Source organism: Lynx canadensis, chromosome B4, assembly GCF_007474595.2.
Source record: "Lynx canadensis isolate LIC74 chromosome B4, mLynCan4.pri.v2, whole genome shotgun sequence".
Classification (NCBI taxonomy): Eukaryota; Metazoa; Chordata; class Mammalia; order Carnivora; family Felidae; genus Lynx; species Lynx canadensis.
The window spans coordinates 10915721-10942022 of NC_044309.1; the positions used below are offsets into that span (position 1 = coordinate 10915721).

At 50.7% G+C, this 26302-nt stretch overlaps 1 protein-coding gene across 1 annotated transcript; it reads left to right on the forward strand.

Annotated features, from left to right (window-relative positions):
• On the forward strand, positions 1 to 24653 carry ECHDC3 (enoyl-CoA hydratase domain containing 3). The gene is made up of 5 exons (XM_030321186.1): positions 1 to 268; positions 4490 to 4611; positions 5996 to 6093; positions 11051 to 11251; positions 20780 to 24653. Exons 1-5 carry the CDS (start codon positions 126 to 128, stop codon positions 21089 to 21091), a joined length of 876 nt encoding a protein of 291 aa, XP_030177046.1. The 5' UTR covers positions 1 to 125; the 3' UTR covers positions 21092 to 24653.
• The last annotated feature ends 1649 nt before the right edge of the window (positions 24654 to 26302 follow it).

Genomic DNA, 26302 nt, shown 5'->3' on the forward strand with positions numbered 1-26302 from the left:
GGGCCCAGGCCTGAGGGTCCGATCCAGTTTTGCCCGCGGCTGGGGGCGGTCGAGGCGCCGCGGTCCGGCGGCTCGCACAGCGGCTCTCTGGGCGTCCGGCCCTCCGGGGTGTATTTCTGGCTGCCATGGCCGCCCTCGGCTTGCGGGCCTTCGGGACAAAGGGGCTCGGCTGGCTCCGGCGCAACCCGTGGGCCCCGCTCTCCGCCGGCTTCTGCAGCAGGGGGCCCGGGCCGCGACCCACCAGCGCGCGGCAGCGGGAAGGCATCAGGTCAGCGGCGGGGCCACCGGGCGCCCAAGCCCTCCCGGACCGGCCCGCGGGCCGAGCGGGGCGGTTCCCAGGTTGGGGTGGGCGGCAGGGACACTGGCGTGGGCAGTCACCCCACACGGAGGCCAACGAGGGCTCGGCCTGGGGTCAGCTCCGCCCGCTAGGGACCGCAGTTTCTCCGTTACGGCTACATCTGGCCGGCGGTCCCGAAGGAACCCGCGGACACGGTGTTTCCTGAAGTCCCTTGCCTGGGCACGGTAGCATTTGGGACCCTGCAGGACACCGGAGAATTTCAAGTGCGACAGCCTCCAAAGGTCCCAGCGCTCAAACTCCCTAAACCGCCATGGCAACGGAGCCCAGTCTTCGTTGGACTTTAGGCGCGGGGTGGGCCGCTCGCCAGGTGGCCTTTGAAAAAGAGGGTTTTGTGCTTCTCACAAACTTGACCTAGTTCCAAGGCCAGGTTAGGTTTAGCGGAGCTGCTCCTTGGCCCTCCCCCAGAAGTGCCCGCGGCGGGGCAGGTAAATATGTAGGATGAAGGACACACTGTACTGAGCTCTGCCCTTTGGCTAAACAAACCTAAAACCGGTGCACAAACTGGAACCGGATGAAGTAGCAGCAGTAAAAGGTGAAGGGCCCCTAGCCCCATCCAGGCCTCACCCTGATGTTTGCCTGGCCAGGGCAAGGGTGCAAAGAGAGGCCTACCCAGCATGCTAAGCAGTTAGAAGTTACAAATCAAACTAACAGCTAAATGTTTTTTGTCCTACCCTGACAAGTGTTATCTTTGTAAGACCTGGGAGACCATGCTTGAATGTGTAATCCTCCACTGAAGCAGTGGAGAGCAGGCTGGTGGGCAGCTTTTTTCTTTTCTTCCCACCCGGTGCTTACCCCCTCTCACCTGTCCACCCCTCCTTCCTGCTGCTCTGCCTGGAGCTTGGTACACAGGTGTGCAGACACCCACCCAGCATGCCTGTATTCTCTCTATCCCGTCACCCCCTGTAAATAATTGCTCTTGGCCACCCGATGGGCTTAAGGGTGCCCACTGCAAAGCCAGAGAATGTCAGAGTCTCAGATAACTGCAGCAGGGTTTGGAAGGGGGTGGTGATTTCCAGGCGGGCACATCATACTGACTCCTTGCTCACCTGGCGGGCCACAGCTGGAAGAGGGCCAGAACAGGGTGCTCTAAAGGGCAGGGCCCAGGCAGGGGTCCTTCCTGCCCATTGTCAAGGGTGGTTCTGCTTCTGCAAATCTGGTTCCACCTGATCAGCAGCCTAACTTCTGGCATGGCAGCCAGTTGACCAAAGAAGGTCTGACTGAGTTCCCCGGAGCTAAACATGAATCAGAAAGGGAGATAATGGGGAGAACCATCTATCATAAAATGCCTGACATTGTTTGGTAATTAGGAACCTCCAGATCCAGCACTGAAGCAGTAGTATGTTAAGCACTAAGTAGGTGAGATTGAACAACTCAAGTCACACTAAGCATTCCTTTTCAAAGCTGTTTCCCTCAGCAGTAGTACTCTCATGGAGTGAAACCAGCCAGGCATCGGGTACTGTGCTAGGTACCGTACGATCCTTACCCCTAATACCTAACAGCCTGTGAGGCAGATTATGTCGTCCCCACCCTACAGTGAGGACACAATTTCAGAGAGGTGGCAGCCTGTTCAAGGCCACACAGCCAGGAGGAAAGAAAGCTAAGGAGGCAGGAAAAGGTCCATGTGCCTCCAGTTGTTTCCACTCTGCTGTGTACCCCAGTGTACTCGCCACTGAGGTTTAAAAGAGGTGACAAGGGGCGTCTGGGTGGCTCTGTTGGTTAAGTGTCTGACTGCTGAATTTGGCACAGGTCATGATCCCCAGGTCGTGCGAGCCTGCTTAAGAGTCTCTCTCTCTCTCTCTCTCTCTCTCTCTCCGCCCCCCTTTAAAAAAAAAAAAGGTAGCCAAACACTAGGCGAGGTGAAAATTTACAGGAATTTGGTGCAGTTGGCTGTGAGAAATCAAAGTGCTACTTGGGGTCATTAATTCAGTGAGCAGGTGCCTGTAGAGTGTCTCCTCTGTGTGTGAACATGACCATGCCTCATCTCATGGACCTTCTGTTGGTTTACAATGATGTGGTGGTCTCTAGACAGTTGCCGGGGGCATCTGCAGGGCCCATCACTTGCCTTGCACACACAAATATTACACTTTTTGTCACATGCTGTGGCGGTGACCTCACTCTTAGTGATTCCCTCCCTCTTTCGAGGGGCGGCGTTGGTGAAGCCGTAGGTGCAAGGCATCACGCGTTTTGACCCAAGAGAGCCATTGGGAGAATTCAGACTGGTAAAATTTTTAGGAGGGATCATCAACTAGGTTTGATGACCAGTTGAATAGGGAAGCAACAGCATGGCTATCAGTTTCTGGCTTGAGCAACCGAGTAGCAGCACTGAGATCAGGAAAGGAGGAGAGAGGAAGATGCCCAAGGGTACCTCAGTCCGGGAGACCCTGGACTGGATGTGCAGACCTGGAGCTCAGGAGGGAGGTCTGAGTGAGAGCAAAGATCGGGACTCATCGGCACAGAGGTACCAGTAGAAGCCACGGCCATGGTGAAGTGGACTCGGAAGCACATGGAACAAGGAGAGAGCAGGGGAGGGAGCTCTGAGGATCAGTTAGGGCGAAGCAGAAGGCTAGGCGCCCCTCGAAGAAGTGGAGGGCGGGCTAGGGAAGCACTAAAGAGATGTGCTTCCAGAAGGAGAGCATGAGCCAAACGGCCATTGGATTCGGTTCTGGCAATTGGGAGATTCTCGGTGAGAACGGTTTCAGGGGAGTAGCAGGAACAGAGGCCTGGTTACACCGGGTTGAAAAGCGAACTCAGCAGTTTAGGGCACCCTGACAGGGCGTGGGACGTGCCAGCCAAAGGGTTAATGGGCCACATAGGAACCGATGCTGCCACGCAGCCAGGGCATCTAGGGGCTGGCATCTCTGCACAATTTTGCCAGAGGCCTCAGAATTTAATTTAAGGCATATGTCACCTATGGGATGGCAGCGCTTAGCTTTGCTACAGAAAGCACGCTCATGATTTTACCGGAAGGTTCGTCAGCACTTGTTACCCCACCCTAAGACGTGGGTGTCCTAGTCTACCAGCATTATCGGCTGCAAGTCCCTTGGTACTTCGGAGGGAAGGTGTTCTTGAGAAACAGAACGGGTGAGTGTCACAGGCACCTGCAGATGGCAGCAAGGCTGGCATGGGGTTCCAAAGAAACCGGTTCTTCTTACCGCGCTGAAATAAAGTCCGTCACCAAAGTGGTTTTCCAGAAAACAGTGGCAGCAGAAGGCTATTACAGGAGGATCCAGGCTGACGCACGGCAGTAGGAATATAAGATTCCAAAAAAGGACGAGAAAGGCAGAAAACATGTAGGTGGGGACCGATGGGAAACACATCTTACATATAGGACAAATAGTCTGGTGCTTGGCTCCCTGCCCGTCCTTATAACAGTAGAAATGAGACATTTTCTGTGTACGGGAAGCCAGATGACAATACCACTCATTTTAATTAGCATGTGGGATGCCTGAAAATAGCGGGAAGACCTTTGCATGCCAGCTCTTTGTCGTATGACACGTGCAGGAGAGCCTTCTTGCTGCAAGCGCCTGCCCTTTTCTTCTTCACATATTGCCCATTCTCAGCATAAATTATTTTGCAGAATTACAGGATGCCACTGTAAGGAAGAAAAAAACAACAGGAAAATGCTGTCCCATACGCATATCGATAGCTATAACTGCACTGCTTCCTCTACGGGGTGGACGGGAGGAGACTTGGGGCCGTGTTTTCATTCTGGGCTCCTTCCCCGGCCTCATTCTTTTGAAGAAACAAGCCGAAGGTCACCACAATGTGGCAGTTTCCCCTGGCGCCCACCCCTGTCTTCTCACAAACCTCACCGCCTCTCAGTACGGGCAGTGGTTTGGGAACTGTCGCAACCTGCCCTTTCTGTGGCGGCGACAGTCATGGGTCTGACAGCGAACAGTGGAGAAAAAGAGAAACCAATCCAGGGAAGGAGGGAGAAAACCCGGCCCACATTTCAGCTGGTCTCCTTGTTTTGACTTAGCTGTAACTCTAGAGGGCAGAGCCTCTCAATTGCCACCCATGGTTCTTTTACCTGGCGTTTTAAAAATAGCTCCCAGGTTAGAAAGGGATCACGGAGGTCCTCATTTGTTTTGACTCATGCTCGACCCAATAAGTATAAAACGTTCTTCCCAGGAACATTGTCTTGAGTGATCCAAAGAAGAGGAACGCGCTGTCATTAGCGATGCTGAAATCTCTCCAAAGTGACCTTCTTCACGAAGCGGAGAGCAAAGACCTCAAAGTCATTATCATCTCAGGTATTTATCTGATATCCAACCTCAGCGCTCTGCAGTACCCAGAAGAGGTTTCTCAAAATTCTTTGGTTATCTGGGGCGTTCCCTCACTTAACGGGGTGATTGTTTTTGAAGCTCCTTTCAAGAACGTTGATTATGGAAAACTCATGTGCAGTGGGGGCCTTGATCCTGACACTGTCAACCGTGGGAATTATAGCAAAGATTACCGTGCAGTGAGAATGTGTGCCTTTTCCTTTTTGTCGGATACAAAACACCACTGCCACCCTCCTTGGCTGTGCTGGTCTTCCCATCAAAGTCAGAGAACGGATTTCTTCATGGACCTGATGAGATGGGTTTAATCACTGATCCTTTCGGTAGACAACCTAGTTGGCTAGGACAGGCTGCTTGGGGCACTTGGTTGGTTTGTCTTTTGGGTTCTTAACTAAGCTTTCAACCGAGATCTGTGGTCTTCTTCAGTGGTGCCAGAAAGCATATATTTCGCTCATTTCTTTCCTTGCTCTTTTTCCAGGAAGAATTTTTGCCAGATCATCTAGTGAGGATGACAGTGGTATAAATAACAGCAATGCCAGCGTTTTAAAGCAACCACAGAAAAATAAAACACACGATGCCCTATGAGGCACTATTTTTTAAAAATTAAGATTCGGTGTTTCTGGAGGCAGACACTCAGAACGTTACCTCCCTGTCTGTGGCTGAATATAAATTTTCAGCGTTTTATACGACGAAGGGAAATTGTCCTGCAGCCATGGGGGTGTAACCTGGATGCAGCAAGGCAGCAAACTCTGAACCACGCAATTTTTTCACTTGTTTAGAGGGAATAATGTCGTCTGTCCCAGCAGCCACGGCAAAAGGAAAATATAAGAAAGTGTTAGCAGCTTATCAGTGAGATTCCATGTCACCATTGTTGCTAATGACAACAGTAACAATAAAACCACGTCCTCAGATCCCTCATAAAAATAAGGGGGTTCTCCTCACACTCTGCCCTTCCTGGATTCGAACCTGTGCGGGTGGCCATTGTCTGTAGACAAAGGACGGGGACACGTGGGAGGCACGCTGGATTTGACGGGCCTGTATGAGTCTATACGCTCAGGCCAGACCGAGTCCAGCAACAAAAGTGTGAAACCAGAGGGATAAATCTGGAAAGAGTACGTACACTCGCCTTGGTTCCTGAGCCTTCTCCTTGCTGGAATTACGTGTTTCCGCTGGTCCCTCCAGAGACCTTGAGGAGCAGATGCCTCACCTTACTCGGTTACTTTTCAAGCTAAATGGAATTATTCTTATCCAAATTGAGCCATTAACTTTGTCTGAGTGTCCACAGCATCCAACAAATAAGTCCCAGAGCTGGCCATTTACGTCTTCTTTTTCTTTTCTCAACTGGAAACATTTGTAGCGGAGGGGCCTGTATTTTCTTCTGGGCATGACTTAAAGGAGCTGACGGATGAGCAGAGCCCGGATTATCATGCCGAAGTATTTCAGACCTGTTCTGAGGTAAGCCAGGGGGACGGTTGGTCGGCATTGCAAGCCCGGAGATGTTAATTACGTGAACGATTGAATTAGGCTTCCAAGTTACAGGTGGGGTTTTATCTGTGAGACCTAATGACTGCAAACCGGTCACTGGTGAATTCTTCATCCAAGCCACCGTTTGGTTTAGATTTTTAAGAAGGGACCATGGTTTGCGATTGATCCTGTTACATGCCAGAGAAAGTAAAACACATCCTGGCACTGGAGGGTTCCACCTCTGGGATTATGGGGTGTGTCCTGGTACACATGTCTTATGGAGGAGATACAGGGTGGGAATGTACATCTTTAGAGGGGAAGAACCTGAGAGTATCATTTAAAAAAATTTTAAACTAAAACAACCCTGTTAATGGGAAAGAGGGAATGTAGGTAAATGGAACAGCCATAACGATTTTAAAGATTCTTTTCAAACCCTTCTTCCAACTAACCTTTGTGATCCACTCCTCCAAGTGGGAAAATTAGCTCCTTCACGTTGACGTCTCTTTTTTTTTTTTTTTTTTTTAATTTTTTTTTTCAACGTTTATTTATTTTTGGGACAGAGAGAGACAGAGCATGAACGGGGGAGGGGCAGAGAGAGAGGGAGACACAGAATCGGAAACAGGCTCCAGGCTCCGAGCCATCAGCCCAGAGCCCGACGCGGGGCTCGAACTCCCTGACCGCGAGATCGTGACCTGGCTGAAGTCGGACGCTTAACCGACTGCGCCACCCAGGCGCCCCTGACGTCTCTTTAACCATATGAAGGAGAGGAATTGCAGACAGAGAGGAGGAAGAGGAACAGAGAGTTTGGGATGATTTGTAAATATATTAAATCGGCCCCTGGATAATAACAAATTGAATACAGAATCCAACTTTAAGTAATACATTGTTCATTTCATGGCTATTTATTGAGCACTACTGTGTGCCTAAGACTTATAAGGCACTGAGGGAAATAGAAGGAAAAACAAGTTTCCTGCCAAACTGAAACTGGAAATGTAGGTGAGAAGCAAGACACAAAACCGTTTCATAACCCCATCCTAAGATTACTTAACCTAATTTTTCATGCATTCGTTGACTTGTTCATTTATTTGGCCATTAATGATTCCACAAATATTTAATGATACCTTCTATACAGACAAAACAGAGGTGAGCAACAGGGAAGTAGACAGAGGTGATTGAGATACCTTCTCGACCACCATTTGTTTTCCCTGCCCTTCCAGAACGCCACAAGGAAATCCAATTATAGTTTTCTCGTGTCAAGGAGGGACAAGACAGAAAAGCAATTGATTTGAGGCTTCATAGAGAGGCAGAAGTGAGCCAGAGCGAAGTATTAGGTCTTTTGTTTCACATTAATGATGTTTATGTAACATTCGAGCTCTTGTGTTTGCCCAGGCTTGGTGCTTTAAAAGTTATTTTTCGACTAACATCCAGTGCGTTTCGCTAAAACAGAAAATCATCAAAGAGAACCACTAGGCCCCTTCCATCCCCCCTAAAGGGCCTGCTTTTATCACTCTGCCGTGGTGTCTTCACGAACTAAGATCTAAACAGGTTGGCAAAAGGGCCACAGGGGGACCAGGGCTCCTTCAGAGGATAAAGGCCAGATTTCGTGGAAGCTTGCAACCCATGGATGCCTCAGGCTTACCTTTCAGAACACAGTGCATAGCAGGACCTTGTCCTAACACAGGGAGATACAAGTGAAAGCGCACTGATTAACACTTTTTCTAAGAAAATCACAATGTCCTGGGTAAATACGAGCATCGTGAACTTGGGCAAGGTTTCAATCTCCACAGGTAATCAACAGACAGATTGGGACAGAGTGAGCTAGATATTTCACTGTTTGGTTCATGCATGAGAAGACGTGGTTTTAGAGAGGAAGGCAGAGATTCCTGAACTGGCTCAGCATCTAAACTACAGCAGGTTCATTACAGAGCACAAGTACCACCCGATAGTTAATTATTTCCAAGTCAGGAATAGGAGAAATCGGGAATGAGAAGGAGCGCTTGGCTCTGAGAGACCAAAAGTAACCCTCTGTGGAGCTGATTGGAAGATTTCACCGGACACCTATCCCTGCGTCTTTCCTGTTGAAGTTTGAAGGTGGAAACCCTAGTCCAGGAAGAGAATCTTCTCTTCCTTATCACATCCTCACACTGAAATGGCAATGGAACAAGGCCTCTCACTTTTGGGGAGTAACACAGGGCCCTTAGCAGTGCTATTGAGTGAGGCTAAGGTAGAGTCAAGTTTATGTCACATTTTGGAGTAGGCACAGCCAGGAAAAATACTTGGTTCAAGAAAGTAAACTAGGAGGGATAACCAAGTCCTGACTACCAAAGGATTCAATATCCCAGCTGATTTATTATCTAGCTTGTCTTTGTCTTTCCCGAATTTGCTCTCTAACTGTACTTAAAATACTGTTTAATTATAAAAATAATAAATGCTTATTATGGAAAAATTTGAAAACCTAGGAAAATGAGAGGAAGGAAAATAAACGATTGATACTAGACCATAATCATACCACCCAGAGTGAATGCTAATATTTGGTATATTTCTTCTGAATCTTTTCCCATGTGATCCTATTTGTCTGAGTAATCATACATACGTGCAATTATACCGTATAATTGTATAACATGACTGTGTTGTTGAATGCTTACCATGTGCCAGGTAATGTTTTGAGTACTTTAGACATAGTAATGTATGTAATTCTTGTGTTCTCTGAGATTGGTACTATTATAGGGCTCTTGGGTAGCTCAGTTGAGCATCTGACTCTTGATTTTGGCTCAGGTCATGATCTTGGAGTCATGGGATTGAGCCCCATGTTGGGCTCCATGCTGAGCATGGAACCTGCTTGGGATTCTCTCCCTCTCTCACTCTGCCCCTTCTCCCCCCTGCCCCCCGCTCACACACACTCTAGAATAGAATACAATACAATACAATGCAATATTGGTACTATTGTTATGCCCGTTATTATCCCCAGATGTGAAGACTGAGGGATAAGCAGTGGCTAAGTGGTCAACTGGGCACCAAACCCCAGCAGCCTGCCTCCAGACCACTACACAGGGCCCAGCCCATCAGGCTAATGTGTCTTGTGGAAACTCTCATGAGAACACAGCATTCCTTTCAATGGATATTTAGTTTACATAGCCATTTTTCATTATTGATTGGTGTATATTTATGTTATTTATTAATTTTTTACTGTTATAAAATAATTTGTGAGCATCATTGTCCAGACAGCTTTTTACCCTATTTCAGGATTACTCCTTGGAATAATCCCTAGGGACGCCTGGGTGGCTCAATCTGTTAAGCGCCAACTCTGGATTTTGGTTCAGGTCATGACCTCACAGTCTGTGAGTTTGAGCCCTGTCTCGGGCTCTGTGCTGACATTGCTCTCTCTCTCTCTGTCCCTCCACTGCTCACTTTCTCTCTCTCTCTCTCTCTCCCTCTCTCTCTCTCAAAATAAATAATTAACATTAAAAAAAAAAAGAGGTAATCCCTAGATGAAAGGCATGAATATTTTTAATACTGTCGGTACCTACTGTAAGTATTTTCCGACCAGGCTGTAGAAAATCTTAGCACATCGTAGATGGCAGGCAGGAGACACAGACTATTCTGTGCTAATCAGAGCCAAATAACTTTTCGTAAGGAACCAGTTCTTAGGTGACAGATGACACTCAGCCAAAAAAAAAAAAAGTCTGTCTTTGCACAAGACATTGGAAGTTCTCACGCGTTTTTCTCCTTGCTACTGCATTTCACTGGGAACGAGTTTCATCCCCAACCATCCTAACCCTCACCGAGAGCACACGAACTCCACCATGAGCAGTCTGGGCTGCAGATGTAGATATGTGCATTCTTGTGAGGAGAGGATCATTAGCATTGATCAGGTTCTCAAAAGGTGACCCCCCCCCTCAAAAAAAAAGTCCAGAACGAGTACTATAGAATATATCATATACTTAAATATCCGATTGGTTATTTTATAATAAAACTGGCAAATATCAAATGTTTGTGAATGCAGAAGGCTAGGTTCCTTGGGCAGAATCTTCAAATCAATGAAGGTCATTTTTTCTGGGTTGCCGCCATGGGAAACAAGTCCAGATGTGGTCCTTCCTTCCCGCCTGCCCTCCTTCCTGCCAAGGTTCAAAGTGCGACCATTTATACATTGAAGTCACCATAGCAACGCAGTCTGTTTAGAGCAGCAAGAAAAAAATGGAGAAATAAGCCAAGTTATTTTGTAAGCTGCAAAAATAAGTTAAAGTTCTGGAGATTTATGGGGGGTGGGGTGTCACATGAGCAAGTTTTCGGCTCCTCTCTGTGCCAGTGGCCCTGTTTGGGGAATTTTATTTTGATGACAGCAGGGTGTCCCCTACCACTTTAATAGAATTGAGAGAGTGTTCATAGTGGTAATTTGGGAAGTAATTACTAGGGAAATTGCCTTCCAGTTCCTTTCCACCTTAATTTTTCAAGCATGTACCAAATACCAGTTTCAGACTCAGGAGGAGGGCTCCACGCAGACATGGTTCCCTCCGGAGATCAAAACTGCTCTGTTCTTCAGCGGGGCTGCCGGGAGAGCAGCGGGGACCGTGGCCTCGCAGAGGCGCCCTGCGCGGGAGGGAAGACCCGGACCGTGGGGTCCGCCAGACGCGGGTTCAGACCCCTCTGCCCCTCGTGAGCATCTCCGGTGTTGGCCGCTTACTTCCCCCTAAGCTTTCACGTCCTGGTTGTGGAACAGGGGCTGTTCCTTCTGTGGGTCTCGGGAAGACCAAATAGTACGGTCTGGTTCACAGTCGGTATTCAATGCCAAGGTAGTTTTCGCGCCGCCTTTCACCCCTTTTTTCCAGAGCCTGACACAATGATGCATCCAGAAAACGCTCTGAAAACGTGCAGTCACGTAACACGATACACGCGTTCACGTTGGACCTCACTCCTGGGTGGAAATGATGTGGTGTGTCTGCTCCTTCAGGTCATGATGCTGATCCAGAGCCACCCGGTCCCCGTCATCGCCATGGTGAACGGCTTGGCCACCGCCGCCGGCTGTCAGCTGGTGGCCAGCTGTGACATTGCCGTGGCGAGCGACAAGTCCTCTTTTGCCACTCCAGGTGTGAACGTCGGGCTCTTCTGCTCTACCCCTGCGGTTGCCTTGGGGAGAACAGTGCCGAGAAAGGTAATGTAGCTCCCGGCTTCCCCTCCAGCTGCGGTCCTCCTGCGCGTGTGATGGGTAGTCCAAGAATTCGCTTGTTATAAATACCGTTTGAGTCACGACATTCTGCCCAGCACGTAGCTGGCTGGATGTGCCACGAGGTCCCTTCTGATGCCTTGCGCAGCGAGGGAGTGTCCCTTCTAGTTAGTGCCTCTTCCTCTGAAGCTTCTCACCGTGGGCTTGTCTGTGGGTCACCCCATTCCAATCTTGCCTGTCCCTCAGTACAACTAGTTAGGTTTCTTATCTGTTTTCATAAAGGCACACGTTTTTGCAATCTTTTTTTTTCAACGTTTATTTACTTTTGAGAGACAGAGAGACCGAGCGTGAGGGAAGGGCAGAGAGAGAGGGAGACACAGAATCCAAAGCGGGCTCCGGGTTCCGAGCTGTCAGCACAGAGCCCGATGCGGGGCTCAAACTCACGAACCACGAGATCATGACCTCAGCCGAAGTCAGATGCTTAACCGACTGAGCCACGCAGGCGCCCCTGCATTTTTGTAATCTTATTGGCAATGCAGTTGATGCTGAGTTTTGTTGTACCATAAGGTTGCCCACGAGACATAATGGCATGGTGACACACGCCAGTACCAAAAGGCTAGGATACTGGCATCACTGGCTTATTGTTTGCCAATAATCCGTTTTGTTCCAGAAAGGATGGAAAATCGACGATAGATGGGGTGTGTCAGGTTTACGATGGTTACATTTCAGGAGCACGATTAGCCTGTGCTTGGTGTATTGGATCCGCCCCCGGAGGAGCCATGTTACAAGAGCGGTTTTGTTGGTGCTGACCATGGTGAAGTTCATTTTCTTCACAAAGCTTTCTTCCTTCCTATTACGTGATAAACTAGTATTTACTACCCATCTCCCAAATGTAGACCAGTGGCTTCCTTGTTCTAGAAAAAAATACATCCTCATGCTCCACTGGAAAGTTTTTATTTTTTTAATTGATTATGAGAGTGAGAGTGTGCATGAGTAGGGGAGGAGCAGAGGTGGGGAGAGAGATTCCCAAACAGGCTCCACGCTGCCGGTGCGGAGCCTGACCCAGGACTTGAACCCACCAACCATAGGATCTTGACCTGAGCTGAGATCAAGAGTCAGGTGCTTAACCAACTGAACCACCCAGGCGCCCCTGAAAGTCTGTTCTTAAAGAGGGAAAAGGGGGTGCGCCTGGGTGGCTCATTCAGTTGGGCGTCCAACTTTGGCTCAGGTTATGATCTCACGGCTAGTGAGTTCAAGCCCCTCACAAGGCTCTGTGCTGACAGCTCAGAGCCTGGAGCCTGCTTCGGATTCTGTGTCTCCCTCTTGCTCTGCCCCTCCCCTGCTCTCTCTTTCGCTCTCTCTCTCTCTCCCTCTCCCTGAAAAATAAATAAAAACATTTTTTTTTATTTGGAAAAAAAAAAAAGGGGGAAGGGGGGCAAAGTCATATACCACAGCAGGCAGGGAACATAAATTGCTTCGATGTACGCATACAGTAATTCAGCAAATACTTCTTAAGCCCCTACTCTGTGCCAGTGCGTTAAAGTGTGTTTCAAATATCTCGTCAGAGCTCGTTGATAAGCTCCCTTACAGTTGTGCAAATCAAATCATGAGGCTGGTGCATAGTAAAAGGCCATTGTACTGATTACCTGCAACTTTTTATCTCTTTAACACCTCATGTTCTAGAAGGGTCCACAGTGAGGCATTTAAGCCTTTGTGTCAGCCACACTGTCAGGATAAGAATCCATTCTTTCTTAACACAAACTTCTCATTTTTTTAAAAAAATTCAGTCTTTAATTTAAAGGCCGGGATCTCCCCTCGACCCCCATTTTATTTATTTTAGACAGAGAGAGCATGAACACAAGACAGGGAGAGGGAGAAAGAATCTTAAGCAGACTCCACACTCAACGCAGAGCCCGACGTGGGGTTCAGTCCCACAGCCCTGGGATCATGACCTAAGCTGAAATCAAGAGTCTGCTGTTCAACTGACTGAGCCACCCAGGAGCCCCCACCACAAGTAAACTTTTCAAATCAAGGCTTATAAGTGAGTCCTGAAAACTTAAACACTGTATCATATTTGCTAATTTTTAAATTAGTTTTTGAGAAAAGAAAAATGTGATAAATACAGGCTTTAAGTTTCCAGGAGGCAAGAAACCAAAATAGCCTTTACTTCCCAGAGACAGTTTTGGGAAGGGCCAGGCCTGCTCAGAAGATGAGGGCAGAGTCTCCGAAACTGTCCCACTCAGCTCCCTGGTCTGTGCTCCTTGTGATCTGACCCCCCGAGTTTCTTCCTCGTCAGCAGTCTGAAAGTGGTTAAGAGCTGTCAGTAGACGTCCCTGCCCCATCGGGTTCATCACGACATGGAGGCCTGAAGCAGATACATGGCTTGGGACCAACACTAATGAGCTGGAGTCACAGTACCGATAAAGGGAATATAGTAAGAAGAAAAGTCGGTCAGACCTTAGGGCCTTTGCCAGGATTCTGGATCTGCAGGTGTCACCTGAGGGGTCCCCTTTAGGAGGCAACTAGGAATCCATAAAAATCTAAACCTAACCAAAAACCGTCCTTCCTCCCTGTCGTCGGTGCTTGAGTGCGCCCCTACGGACACATCCATACCCGGGGCCGTAGGCTGTCGCGGGTGGTGGGCACACGTCCCCCACACGTGTCCACAGGGAAGCAAGCGTTTTTGCAAACCGGCCTGGCAGGGAAGCTCTACCCTTTTCCGCACCGCCAGGGCCGCGTGTGTGGGTCACCAGTGCCCTCTGCTGGTCGCTGTGGGAAACTGCTCGGTTGTGCCGGAAAATGGAGGGCTGCGGTTTTGTCCGCTGGGAGCAGAAATGATGGAACGCAGCCCTTGTGTTCGAGCCAGACCGAAGCCGGGCATGAATAATTTCCTACGTTTGTAAAACGTTTCTCTCCTCTGGCAGGAGTTAAATAATGCATCTTCATTGCACCATATAAACAACCTGCTTGGTGCAGCTGCTCCCTTCCCCAGAGCTGGCCTCGTTCAGAAAAGCGCGGCCAGCGCCTCCGGCAGTTGCTATCACGGGAGAGCAGAGGAAAGATCCGAACCCCCTCTCCCCCCGCCAGGCACTTCTCTGTGGTGGAAACGCTTGCTTCCTCCTATTTGTCCGGGGTAACTTGCTGTATCTGTGGAATCTGATTTCCTAATCGTCTAATTAGATCAGAGCAGAACTTCCAAGCCAGAAAGAATGTTAATGCCTTGCTATCGGCCTGGTATGAAGACCACCAGAGGGCCTGAGAGATGCAGGGTCTCAGGCCTGCCCCAGACAGACCTCATCAGAATCTGCACTTTAACAAGGATTTGCACAGCCATCGGCCTTGGCGCCTTTGAGAAAATGTAGTTTAACTGCCACAATTTACAGGAGGGCTTGGGGGGGGGGGGTGTCAGGGCCTTACCTGAAATTATACTAGCCCTGTGACCCTCTGTCATCTCCCTTCTCCTCTGAGTTCTCTCTGCATTGCCAGCCCATAATGCTGACAGCTGCAGGCCGGTTCTTGTCACAGATGTGACTTGGGGCCACCCAAAGAGCCCTCAGCTTTCAAGAGCCACCCCCTTTCAGGGCTGTGATACCTAAAAGCCAATTAGAGATTCATACAAACCTACAGTTGGGATGGGCATATTAATAGTGGTCAGTGCATTTATTAGGTGCCCACTGAGTGCCTGGCACTGTAGCATAAGCTTTACACTTACTGTCTCTAATCTTCGTAATTCCACAGGAGGATGGAAGGCAACTTCCCATTTGCAGATGAGGAAACAGACTCAGAGGGCTTATGTTGCATCCTAAGGTCCTGTGGTTAGTAAGTGGCCGATCTGGGAATGGACCTTGGGGGACCAGCTCCAGACCCAAGTCCTGCTGCTTCTGAGATTAGCTTTGGCCTCAAGTGCTTGTTGTTTTTAATGCAAGTTCCCCAGGAAGAGGAAGTATTAAACCACCAGCTTGCTAGGGTGACCCAAGATGTGCCATCCTAAAAGGCAGCTTGAATTGACAAGAGACGAGGATAAGAGAATGTGTCTCCTCTCTCATCTAAAGTTCTGGGGGGCCCAACAGAGTCACTTCAATCATAAGCAAAGATTGTGCTGATTAGCTAGAAAATAAACAGACTTTCTTTTCCTTAGAGAATACCACTTCTGTTACCCAACCTGCCTGGGTAAAATCCCTATAAATCAATACATGCTAACAGTATTACCCCAACGGGCAGATGAGGACACTGAGGCCCAAAGGAGAGGATGAACCAGGCAGGGCTGAGTTAGGAAGCCAAGACCTCTGGCTACTGACCTCACTCCCACCGAGTGGTGTTAATCGCGTTAAGACCTTCCTGGTCTTCTGGGATGAAAGGAGAATCTCTAGGGCAGTGGCAGCGGGAGGGAGAGTGTGCTCCTCCTGGTCCAGGGTGACGCCGGCGTGCCAGTCTCTGGGCTGACCCAGGCCAGTGGTTTGCCTCCATCACTAAGAGCCGTGGGGCTGCTCTCCACCCACACCTAGTCGGACGCGTCTGTGACTCACGGGGACAAAGCCACTCAGCCAGCCTCCTCGCCGCCATCCCGGTCCTTCGCCTTTTCTCTTGACTTCATTGCTTTTAAAAACTGGTACTTCATTGCTTTTAAAAAACTGGTGCTCCTGGGAGGTGACGTGTCTGTGCTGCCGCCTGGGTTTGAGAGGAGATTGAGAAGCGGAGCCCGTGTGCCACCGACTGCAAACCCGCGACCAAGCAGAGGCCACCCGAACCGCGTTCCCAAGCCTGACAAGACTCGGTGCGCCACGCCCCCTGGTGACCCCTCATTATCCCTTTTCACAGGAGAGTCGGTCACTTTATGTGAAGGCGGGACACATATGTGGGGCGATGCGATTCAGTGCCTGGCACTACTCTGGGTGAATATACAAGAAAAAGTCGTGCTCTGCTTTGAGTTCCTCCCACAAATTAACAATTTGGATTTTTAAAAAATTGTTAGTGAATCTGTATAAGCGATGAAAGAAGTTTGCGCCAACAATAAGCGGTGATGAATCCAAGAGTCGCAGGGACTGGTCCGGGGGGTGTGGTCCCTTCACCTATCTGCAGGCAAGGCCCCGTTTAGAGTATCCCAGAAAGAGGAGGACCTCGTGTCTTCGAAAGTATTTCCACGTGAGGTGATTTCTGAATCGGGCGGTTCTCACACCCGCTACATAGCAGGCAGGAGGAGAGGCCGGGATGGTGTGTGCCCCATTTTGTTTCTGAGTGTGCCAGGAACAGAGCCCAGGACTTAGTAGCGGTCTCTTCAGATAGCTGTAAGTTCTGTCTCTCAAGGGTGTTCTGACCGTCTATCTGTGTCTTTCTCTGCTTGGCTGACTGACTCACTGACTGAAAGGGGAAATATCTTTTCTGTCCAATTAAAATGCTTCATGTTGTAGCTCAAGGTCACTTCCTTTTTGTTTATGAGTAGAGATCCTGAAATAACGTCAGGAACTGTCTGTCTACAAGGGAACGTAAGAGGTCATTTATTCTCCTGTGGGCAAAACCGCCTGTGACCGACAGGCCCCCGCCCCCATTCACACATCCCCAGGGGAGAGGATTCCGCATTCTCCCAGAGTGATTCAGTTCAGGGACTGGGTGGTGTTGGAGGTGCTCCAGAATTAAGACGTTACAAACACCCAGACTCTTCCTGGGCGTGGGTTAGTCGTCTGCGGCTGCCGTAGTGCATACGCGTGACTGAGCGGCTTAAACGACAGAAATCTATTTTCTCAGTTTTCGAGGCTGGGAGTCTCAGCTTAAGATGCCGGCAGATTCGATTCCTGGCCACCTTCCTACTGTGTCCTCATACGGCAGGGAGAGACAGACACAGAGACAGAGGTCTCTAACTGCTAAGGCCACCAATCCTAGCAAATCAGGGCCCCACTCTCTGACCTCATTTAACCTCAACTGCCACCCTAAAAGCCCCATCTCCCAATACACTTACATCGAAGCTTAGGGCTTCAACACCGGCATTTTGGGGCGATGCGATTCAGTGCCTGGCACTGCTCTGGGTGAATATACAAGAAAGTGAGTGAATATACAAGAAAAAGTCGTGCTCTGCTTTGAGTTCCTCCTTTGCGGAACCTGGTTACCATCCTCATTAAACACAAACTCATGCCAGGTGCCTTGAGCAAGCAAAACCCTCACAGTTAACCCCCCTGCATCAGATGGACCATTTCCCTGGCATCCCTGTTGCACTGGCTGTGACAGTGTGCCCTGCACTCATTGGGCAGCTGTCCGTCCCGCATCTCTGAGTCATCTGTGCCCAGGGGGCAGGGGGCAGGGGGCAGGGGGCGGGGATGAGAGGCGATCCGGGAGGCCGGGGTCCTCGGGAGGAGCCACATTCAGCAGGTGGGACAAGGCCGCTGCCCGCTCTCTGGCCTGTGCCCTGGCCTGCAGGAGCTTGGACTCTGAAGGACTCGCCTTGAGAACTTCTTGGAGCACTCGGGTCCTGTGCAGCGGCAGCTCCTGAGCCGGACGGGCGCTTTGCAGGCGTGTGATGGAAGCAGGGGAAGGAGGACGGAGACAAGGAGGCTCAGGAAGAGAAAGGGAGAAGGACGTGAGGGCCACAGAGATGCCGAAGAAGGCGTTCCCAAGGGGACTGTCCCGCGGACAGATCATGAGCTCGGACGGCAGGTGCTGACTGCACTGGACGAGTAAATGCCGGTCTGCTGAGCCGGCCGCGGGAGCACCCGCTGCTTTGACTGTGGGATGGCCTCCTCCCGACTCTGCTGCCATTCCTAACTACTCTTTGAAAGTCACGTGAGGTCTTGACTGTCGCAAGTTGGGAAGGGAGTGATGGGCTCGTCCTCGGTGCATTTGGTTTTTAAGGTTGCTTTCGGGACTGGCCGCTTTCTGGTCTGTGGTCCGCATGGAATTCTGGAGAGCCGCCCGCACGAACGGAGGGAACGACAGGCTGGAAGGCGCCGCCTTCACCTGGCTTCTGACCTGGGTCCCCGCTGACACGCGCTTCTCAGGCAGAGACAGAGCGGACACCGTCCCGGCCCTTTCGGGTGACTCACTGGGCGTCTTCGGCTGGGTCTCAGCGGCAGCCCTTAATCAGCAGGACCCGGTTCTCAGCTCCATGTTCAATCAGGGCTTCAAACCCACTTTGGAGCGATGACATTGTTCCCGGTCAACCAACACATGGTCTCCGGAGCGACCCACAGGCCTCGCCTTCCTGCTGCCTCCAACATGGAGCATTGCATTCCCCAAACTGGACAGCACTGCGATCTAGTCCATCCCCTAAGGAGTTAGGGAAATTGGGGCCTGGCACCACTTGCCCCCGACTTGTGACCCAAGTCACAAACCCAGCCTTGTGACCCCTCCTCCCTTATCAAAGTTCCATCCCTCACTGATACAATCCAGTGTCCTGATTTCAAAAACCTTCTGAATCGTGGCTGTAAGCTGGGAGCGGTATTGGCTCCAGGGGACATTTGCTGGTGCCTGGAGACAGGTTTGATTGTCACAGTTGTTGGGGTGGGACCTGTAACTACCGGCACCTAGCAGACAGAGACCCGGGATGCTCTAAACATCCTACCGTGCGCAGGACAGCCCCACATAACAACATGTTATCTGGCCCAAAACACACAATGGCACCAAGGTTGAAAAACCTAGTCAGTAGCATGATCTAAATGCTAACGACTCCCAAATTTATATCTCAAGCTCGTCCAATTATCTATTACTGCACCGTGAACCACCCATAACTTAGTGGCTCAAAGCAACAACAGTAATTTGTCGAGCTCATGAATCTGCAATCTGGACAGGGCTCAGTGAGGAAGCTTATCTCTGCTCTGCAATGTGTGTGGCCTCAGCTGGGAAGAACTGACTCCAGGGGAGAGTGACAGCTGGGGGCGGACATCCGAGTGGCTGTTAGGCTGCCTTGCCGCAGGGGCCCCAGCCGGGCAGGTCACTGGAACACTTCGCATGGCCTCTCGTATGTCCTAGACTTTCCCACGCCGTGGCAGGCCGGCTCCGAGACTCAGCAGCCCGAGCAAAAAAGCCAGGTGAGAGCTGGGTCACCTCTGGCCAAACCTCTAAAAGAATTGGAACATCATTTCTGCTGTGCTGTCTGCCTTCCTCCATCCATCCCTCAAATCACTCATCAGCGAATATTTAGTAAGCTGCCTACTAGATGCAAAGTGCCCTTTCTGGTGCTTGGCAGTACAGAAATAAACAGAGCAGCTAAAACAAACAAACAAACAAACAAAAAACCTCAGGGGCACTTGGGTGGCTCAGTCTGTTGGGCGTCCGGCTCAGGTCATGATCTCACTCACAGTTTGTGAGTTTGAGCCCCACGCAGGCTCTGTGCTGACAGCTCGGAGCCCAGAGCTGTTTCAGATTCTGTGTCTCCCTCTCTCTCTGCCCCTCCCCTGCTCACGCTCTGTCTCTCAAAAAAAAAAATAAACATTAAAAAAAAAAAAACAAGAAACTCTCACCTGGTGGAGTTTCCACGCTAGGAAAGGAGATAATACAATAAACAAAACAAACGTGTCAAACGTATAGTGTGTTAGCGGAAGTACAAAGGATAAAAATACAGCCGGAAAGGGGGTTGGTGCTGGGGTCTGATTTGCAGTTTCGATAGCATGGTCATGGGGGACCTGCTGGACGAGATGTCACGTGAGCAGAGGCCCGAAGGGGACGAGGGCACCAATCATAAGGATACGTGGGGACAGAGCACTGCAGGCCAAGGGAACCGCACCCTGAGGTGACAGCATGCCTGGCAGGTTCCAGAAACAGCAGGGCCTCGGGGGAGTGAGAGGAGGGACAGAAAAGGCACCTCCCTGCCTGCGTAAAACCCTCTTTTAAATGGTCAATTTGAATTTCAAGAGGCCAGGCTTTGTCAGGCACAATAGCCTCAGGCCTCAGAAGGGAGGAAGCCACAGAGAGTAAGGAGCTTAGGTCCCTTGGTCCCTTTTTCTGGGGGGGGGTGGGGAAGGGGGGGCGGCGGCTCCAGGAAGGAAGGGGCGTCTTGCCAGTGCAGGGGCCTCACCTATGGGTAAAAGCCGCCTCATACAAGGCTCTTGCACCCCTGCCCTGGAAGGTGTCCCCTTTCCGTCCCTCCTGCTGTGGTTTTGGGAGGCTGCTCTTTCAATCAGACCGAGGTGACGGATCCCTGAACATCTTTCTCCTTCTGGAAAGCAGCCACCACGTTGGTCTGCGGGAGGCCTGGGCCCCACCGGTTCAGTAGTGTCACCTTCCTCGCATGAGATGTGGCCGCTGCCCCATGCCTGGCCCTTGAATGAGGCAGAGGGAAGCTCCTGGCTCAGCAGGGGCCGGGAGATCCAATCTAGGGAAGGAGCAAGAGAACACGGAGAGTCCCCCCCTTTCCCAGGCACCTGTATTCTCCTTGCTCCCGGAAAGACGCTGGGTGACCTGGCAGACGTCAGGTCTGTGGACGACGTGTGATTTGAGGAAGCAGAAAACGGGGCTGAGGTCGTAGGGAAGTGGGTGGGACGGAGAGGGTCACAAGCAGCGCGCCTTAATAACGACCGGCTCCTCCCTCAGGTTGCCTTGGAAATGCTGTTTACTGGGGAGCCCATTTCCGCTCAGGAGGCCTTGCTGCACGGGCTGCTCAGCAAAGTAGTGCCAGAAGACCAGCTGGAGGAAGAGACCGCGAGAATCGCAAAGAAGATCGCCTCCTCGAGCCGCCCTGTGGTGTCTTTGGGCAAGGCCACCTTCTACAAGCAGCTGCCCCAGGACCTTAGAACAGCCTACTACCTCACCTCCCAGACCATGGTGGACAACGTGGCCCTGAGGGATGGGCAGGAGGGGATCAAGGCCTTCCTCCAGAAGAGAAAACCCATCTGGTCACAGTAAGTGAACCGGAGGAGGAGTCCTGCACCCCTCACCCCCGCCCCCCACCCCCCACCTTCTGAGGCCCAGACACCGCTGCTGCCTGGTGACCGTAGAAGAGACAGCCTGCCGTATCTTACAATGGTTGTGTCGCTTGTGGTCTGTGTGAAAAGCCGTGATTCCGCGGGGGAAGGGATGCGGTGTGGAATCGAATGGAGTGGAGGTTGGGACCCGTGCCGGCCAGCTCTGGCGGAAAGCTCATACTTGACGTACTCCTTCACGGGGACCACGGGTGAGGGGTCACCGGATGCAGGAGAAAGCGAGGACACGCGAGGCGTGAAAGAAGGATGCCAACCTAATTCCGCTTCCAGAAGCGTCCCCTGAGGCGGAGGCCCTTCTGTCCGCCCGAGAGCAGCGAGACATTTCACATCTCCCCAAGATTCTCCACACTGAAAACCTTCTTGATTCCACTGAGAAATAATCACGCCTATGGCTTTGAACTAATCTTCTCTGATTTAGAAAGATTACATATTTAGAGAGACCGGTAATTTTATCTTCCCAACCAGACTGTAAGCCGTCTGAGAAAAGAAAGAAAAAAAAAATCCCTGACCTCTTTCTTTGGGTGCCCACACTCGTGGGCGTACATCAGAGGCCTGGTGTTCCTGTAACGCACGTCCTGGCTATCCAACACCCTGAAACCAGGGTCCTGGGCTAGAGCTGGGGATAAAAACCCCGGGGAGACGCGGGAGGGACACAGAGCACATGGCCTGCCCACCAGACAACACCCACTCTGGACACGTTTCCAAACCCTGCCCAGCCTCTGGTAGGCAATAAAACCAGCCCCAGGCGTTTGAGCCCCCCAGCTGAGCATTCAAATTAGGACCTATTCGTTTCTGGCTTCTGGTCCAACACCGCCTAAGAAACGCTCTAAGTCTCTTGTCCTCAAGCTTTTACCAAGGATCTTATCTTTTTTAAAAAGCCAGCTTATCTTCGCTAGGAGTGGAAGGTGGCCATAAATGCGGTCGGTGCTGTGACAGAAATAGAGAACCATGTGGCTCAAACCCGAGGCTCTCATTCAGGCTCGAGTGTGTTGGGAAGGATGCCCCCTCACGCTTTCACAGATTCCTACTGAGATTGACATTTTTGGTTTTGCTTTGCCAGAGTTTAGAAAGGTTAAAAAAAAAAAAAAAAAAAGTGTTTTCTTGGAAAGGAGGAACTTGTTAGTAAGATGGTCCTCATGAGCAGAGGTCCCGCGTCCTGGCCACCTGGGATGTGCTGAGTGCCATCCGCACATCCGTGTTCCGTCTTCATCCGGAACCCAGTGGAGCAGGTGCCACGGTTATTCCCATCGCACAGATGTGTTGTCCAGGCCCGCTTCGTGCCAGGTCAGACAGTGGACACGGGGTAGGGTGAGGGTTCCAGACTCTGCCTGCCTGAAGAAACACCGGCGGCCCTTTCCCTCTGGCCGCGCCACCTCCTGTAGCGCGCCCGGGCTGGTGTGAGGCCGGCCAGAGAGAGGACTTCCCTGCCCCACAGCAGCTTTCTGAAACAAGGGAACGGGCCACACACTCCCTGCTACGCAACTTGCCCGTGCACAACAGACATCAGATGCGAATTTTGGCAGACCCCTGATGGAGTTTTCCCCACGAAGCTGATACAGAGCTGGCTGAAGTTCTGGACTAGATTGTGAAGGACCAGACTGTCGCCGTCTGCTCAAAAACAGTGCTGTCGACGGGGCCCCTCCGCTACCTTCCCGCCCAGGTGGCCTGCCGTGGAAGTCATTATTTCACAGTTACTGGATCACACAGTGTAGGGGACAGGGTGTGAGAAAGGTTCCGGGCCTCAGAGAAAGTGACAAGGCCTCCCCTCACACACCCGTCTGGCCAATGCAAATCCAAAGTTAAGTTTCCAGGGTCTGCATGAACATGCACCATCCTCCAAAACTGTGAGATCCCCAGGGCTCTCGGCTGGCTTCCCAGTGCACTCAGGGACCAGCTATAAATCGTAACACTCGCCTGTGGAGAAAATAACCCAGAAGGAAGATCTGCCCCCACCCTCTGGAGTCATAGAATTCATCCCCAGGAAAATCTAAATCCGGGGTTAGTTTGCATCTCTGCTTCCCTCCACTGGGACGCTGAATGAGATTGTTCTGATAGCCACACGTGACGTTCGCTTTTGGAAAGCCTAGTGTGTGTCGCCTTTCCCTCTGTACCGTGCACTTCTCAGGGAGCCCTGCTGGGCTCAGCCCAGCCAACCGCGTCCCTGCAGTTCAGGCACGGGAACCGGTATCCACTCCAGCTCGGGGTGAGCGAGCCCTCCAGAGGCCGGCTTGAGCCCCAGAGAACGCAAGCACATGAGGGACACCGTTTGCTCCACTCCAGTGAACTCGGGGTGGCTGCCGTTCGGGAACCAGTGCTGATTTCATGAGCCTCAACTCCTCAGTTCCTGCGAGCAGCCCAGTGAGGCAGTTCTTACCAGCCCCCCGGTGTGCAGGAGGCTCTGGGAAGTTCTGGCATTTGCCAAAGTCAGGCCCGCGTGTGGGTTTGGGTCTGTGGGCTTCTGAAGGCTGTGCTCCTGACCACCGCACTGTGTTCCTCCTGGAAAGGTTCCTGTTCCAGCCCGCACACACTGACTACCAGTCGGAAATGCCACAGCCAAGGCAACGCAGTTTCGCTTCCAGGAGGAGATACGGGAAAAGCAGGGATCTGAACGCAAACAGCATCCTGGCCCCAGGTCTGCCACGGAACTAGCTGTGTGGCAGGTGCAGGTGACAAAACTGCTTTCGCCGCTCAAGAGGGCGTGTCTGTAACAATGACACCATTGGACACTCTTGTCCTCTTCCTTGTGACATTCCGGATTCGACAAGGCCGGGATTTGGGAACTTGCTATGAAATTTGAAACAGGCCGCTTTTGCTCAAAGAAAATGCTCTTTTACAAATGGAGAAGATGGGCATTTTACCTGGAGGAGTAGTAAACACTGGAAACACCTGAGCACATCTGAGACCAACAACTCCATTACAGATATTCAGAGCTGTGGGGGCCACATCCAAACCTTCTGAAGATGTGATCAACTAGGAAGACCCGCCCTGAGGCACATCTCAAAATTGGCTCTTACCCTGAATTTTGTCTGGATGCCTTATTCAGCCAGCCCCGCCCTCCGCTTTCTTCTCCTTCTCAAAACCCACGGCACTAAGAGTCGCGTTTCCAAAGTGTGGCCTGTGGATGACCTGGGTCTTCAAATGCAGATTCCCGGGCTCCTCATCAGAGCTACTGAATCACAAATGCAGACTCCCGGGGCCCAAAAATATGTATTAAAAGGAAAAAAAAGGGGGGTTTCCAAGTGATTCTGCTGCGCAGTAAAATGTATGAGCTGACTGCGTGCAGATGGAGGTGACCCATCTGTCTCCAGCTGTATCTGTATTTTAACGGTCAAAGCAGTGCAGGTGCTGTGGTGAAGTTCCGGGCAGTCACCGCTGGCTCCGAGAGGGATGTCAACAGCCTCTTCCAGGAGCCTCTCGAAACCAGCCAGGCAGGCAGGTTTTTGGGCCTTTGTAGGCCCTCGGTGCTCATGACTTTGGGAGCCCCACCCCACATCACATTAAACATCAGAAATAGGGGCGCCTGGGTGGCTCAGTTACACATCTGAACTACGGCTCAGGTCGTGATCTCACGGTTCATGAATTCGAGCCCCGCATCGGGCTCTCTGCTGTCAGCTCAGAGCCTGCTTCGGATCCTCTGTGTCCCTCTCTCTCCACCCCTCCCCTGCTCACGTGCTTGTTCTCAAAAATAAAACATTAAAAAAAAATCTGAAATATATCCATATTCCACACTAAATATAATGCTTCTGTTTAGGGAAAGGAGCTGAACGATTTGCTTTATAAATTATTTTTAAATATTTGACTAACGATGATTATTTCTTGGCAGTCATCAAGTATCTGCAAGTTAAACATTCTTGAAGTTGACGTGTTACAGCTAATAAAATATTAAATTTCGATCTTGCAAGGGTTTCTCTTTTATATTTTGGAGCCCCAAATTTATTTTTCAGGTCCCAAAGAGAGGCCCATGGAAAGCTGGCAGGCTACCTATTCTGTGCCTACAGGGTCTCCTGGGTGAGCTGGCCCAGCCCCCTCCGGTTCCCTGGTGTAGCGGAGGTGGCCCTTCCACACGGAAAGGGGGAGCGAGGGAAGGAAGGTGTGGGTTGGCAAATCCAGCGTTATGAGGTTTATACTCCCCATGTGGCAGTCTTCTGACATCCTTAGTGATTTACAGTCCCTTCGGGTCTCCCTGTCACGACCAGGAATGTTTAAGCACAGACTCTAAAACCAATTTGCACATTTTTTTTTTTCACATTTAAGACCTCTTTCTTTTTTATGTTGTTTGTTTCCAATATTCACCTAACCAAAACACGATAATTGCCAGTTTTAGAAACTTCTAGAAATTCAGAAAATGAAAAAAAAAATGTATCAGCCTGAGGGGAATGCGACCTAGAGCCCGCCAACACTTAAATTTATGTAGTGATTGCTCTGCACCAAGGCACCATCTTAAGCATTTTGCAGATGTTAGCACATGAATCCTCACAAAAATCTCTAGGAAGTAGGCCTTATGAATGCCACTAGACAGACAAGAAACCAAAATACGAAGTTATTAAGTGACTTGCCCACTGTCACCCAGCTAGGAAGGGGCAGGTTCTGGTCAAAACCTCCACTTTGTAAAACTGATTAAGGAAATGTGGTCTGAGAATTTCAAAGACCTCTCTGCATCATGTGTCACATCATCAGGTGTCACAACCCAGGGCACCTGGGTTGTGAAATGCAGCAGGTCCAGTTGTGGGGCCACGGGCTTGTGACTGCCACACCATGCGACTCTCCTGCCCCCTCTTTTACTGTTAGATGCCCACTACACTGCATCACTCAGCAGATGACTTCTTTTGGGTGGGAACCACGTTAAATTATTTCTTCTTCTTTTTTTAATGTTTATTTTTGAGAACTCGAGTGCATGAGTGGGGGAGGGGCAGAGAGAGAGGGAGACACAGAATCCGAAGCAGGCTCCAGGCTCTGAGCTGTCAGCACAGAGCCCCATGTGGGGCTCAAACCCACGAACTGTGAGATCGTGACCTGAGCTGAAGCTGGACACTTAACCGATTGAGCCACCCAGGCACCCCTAAATTATTTCTGGCTAATTCCTAGTCGAGTGTCCCACCCTCTCCAATCCCCCCACCTCCCTACTTCCCCCCCC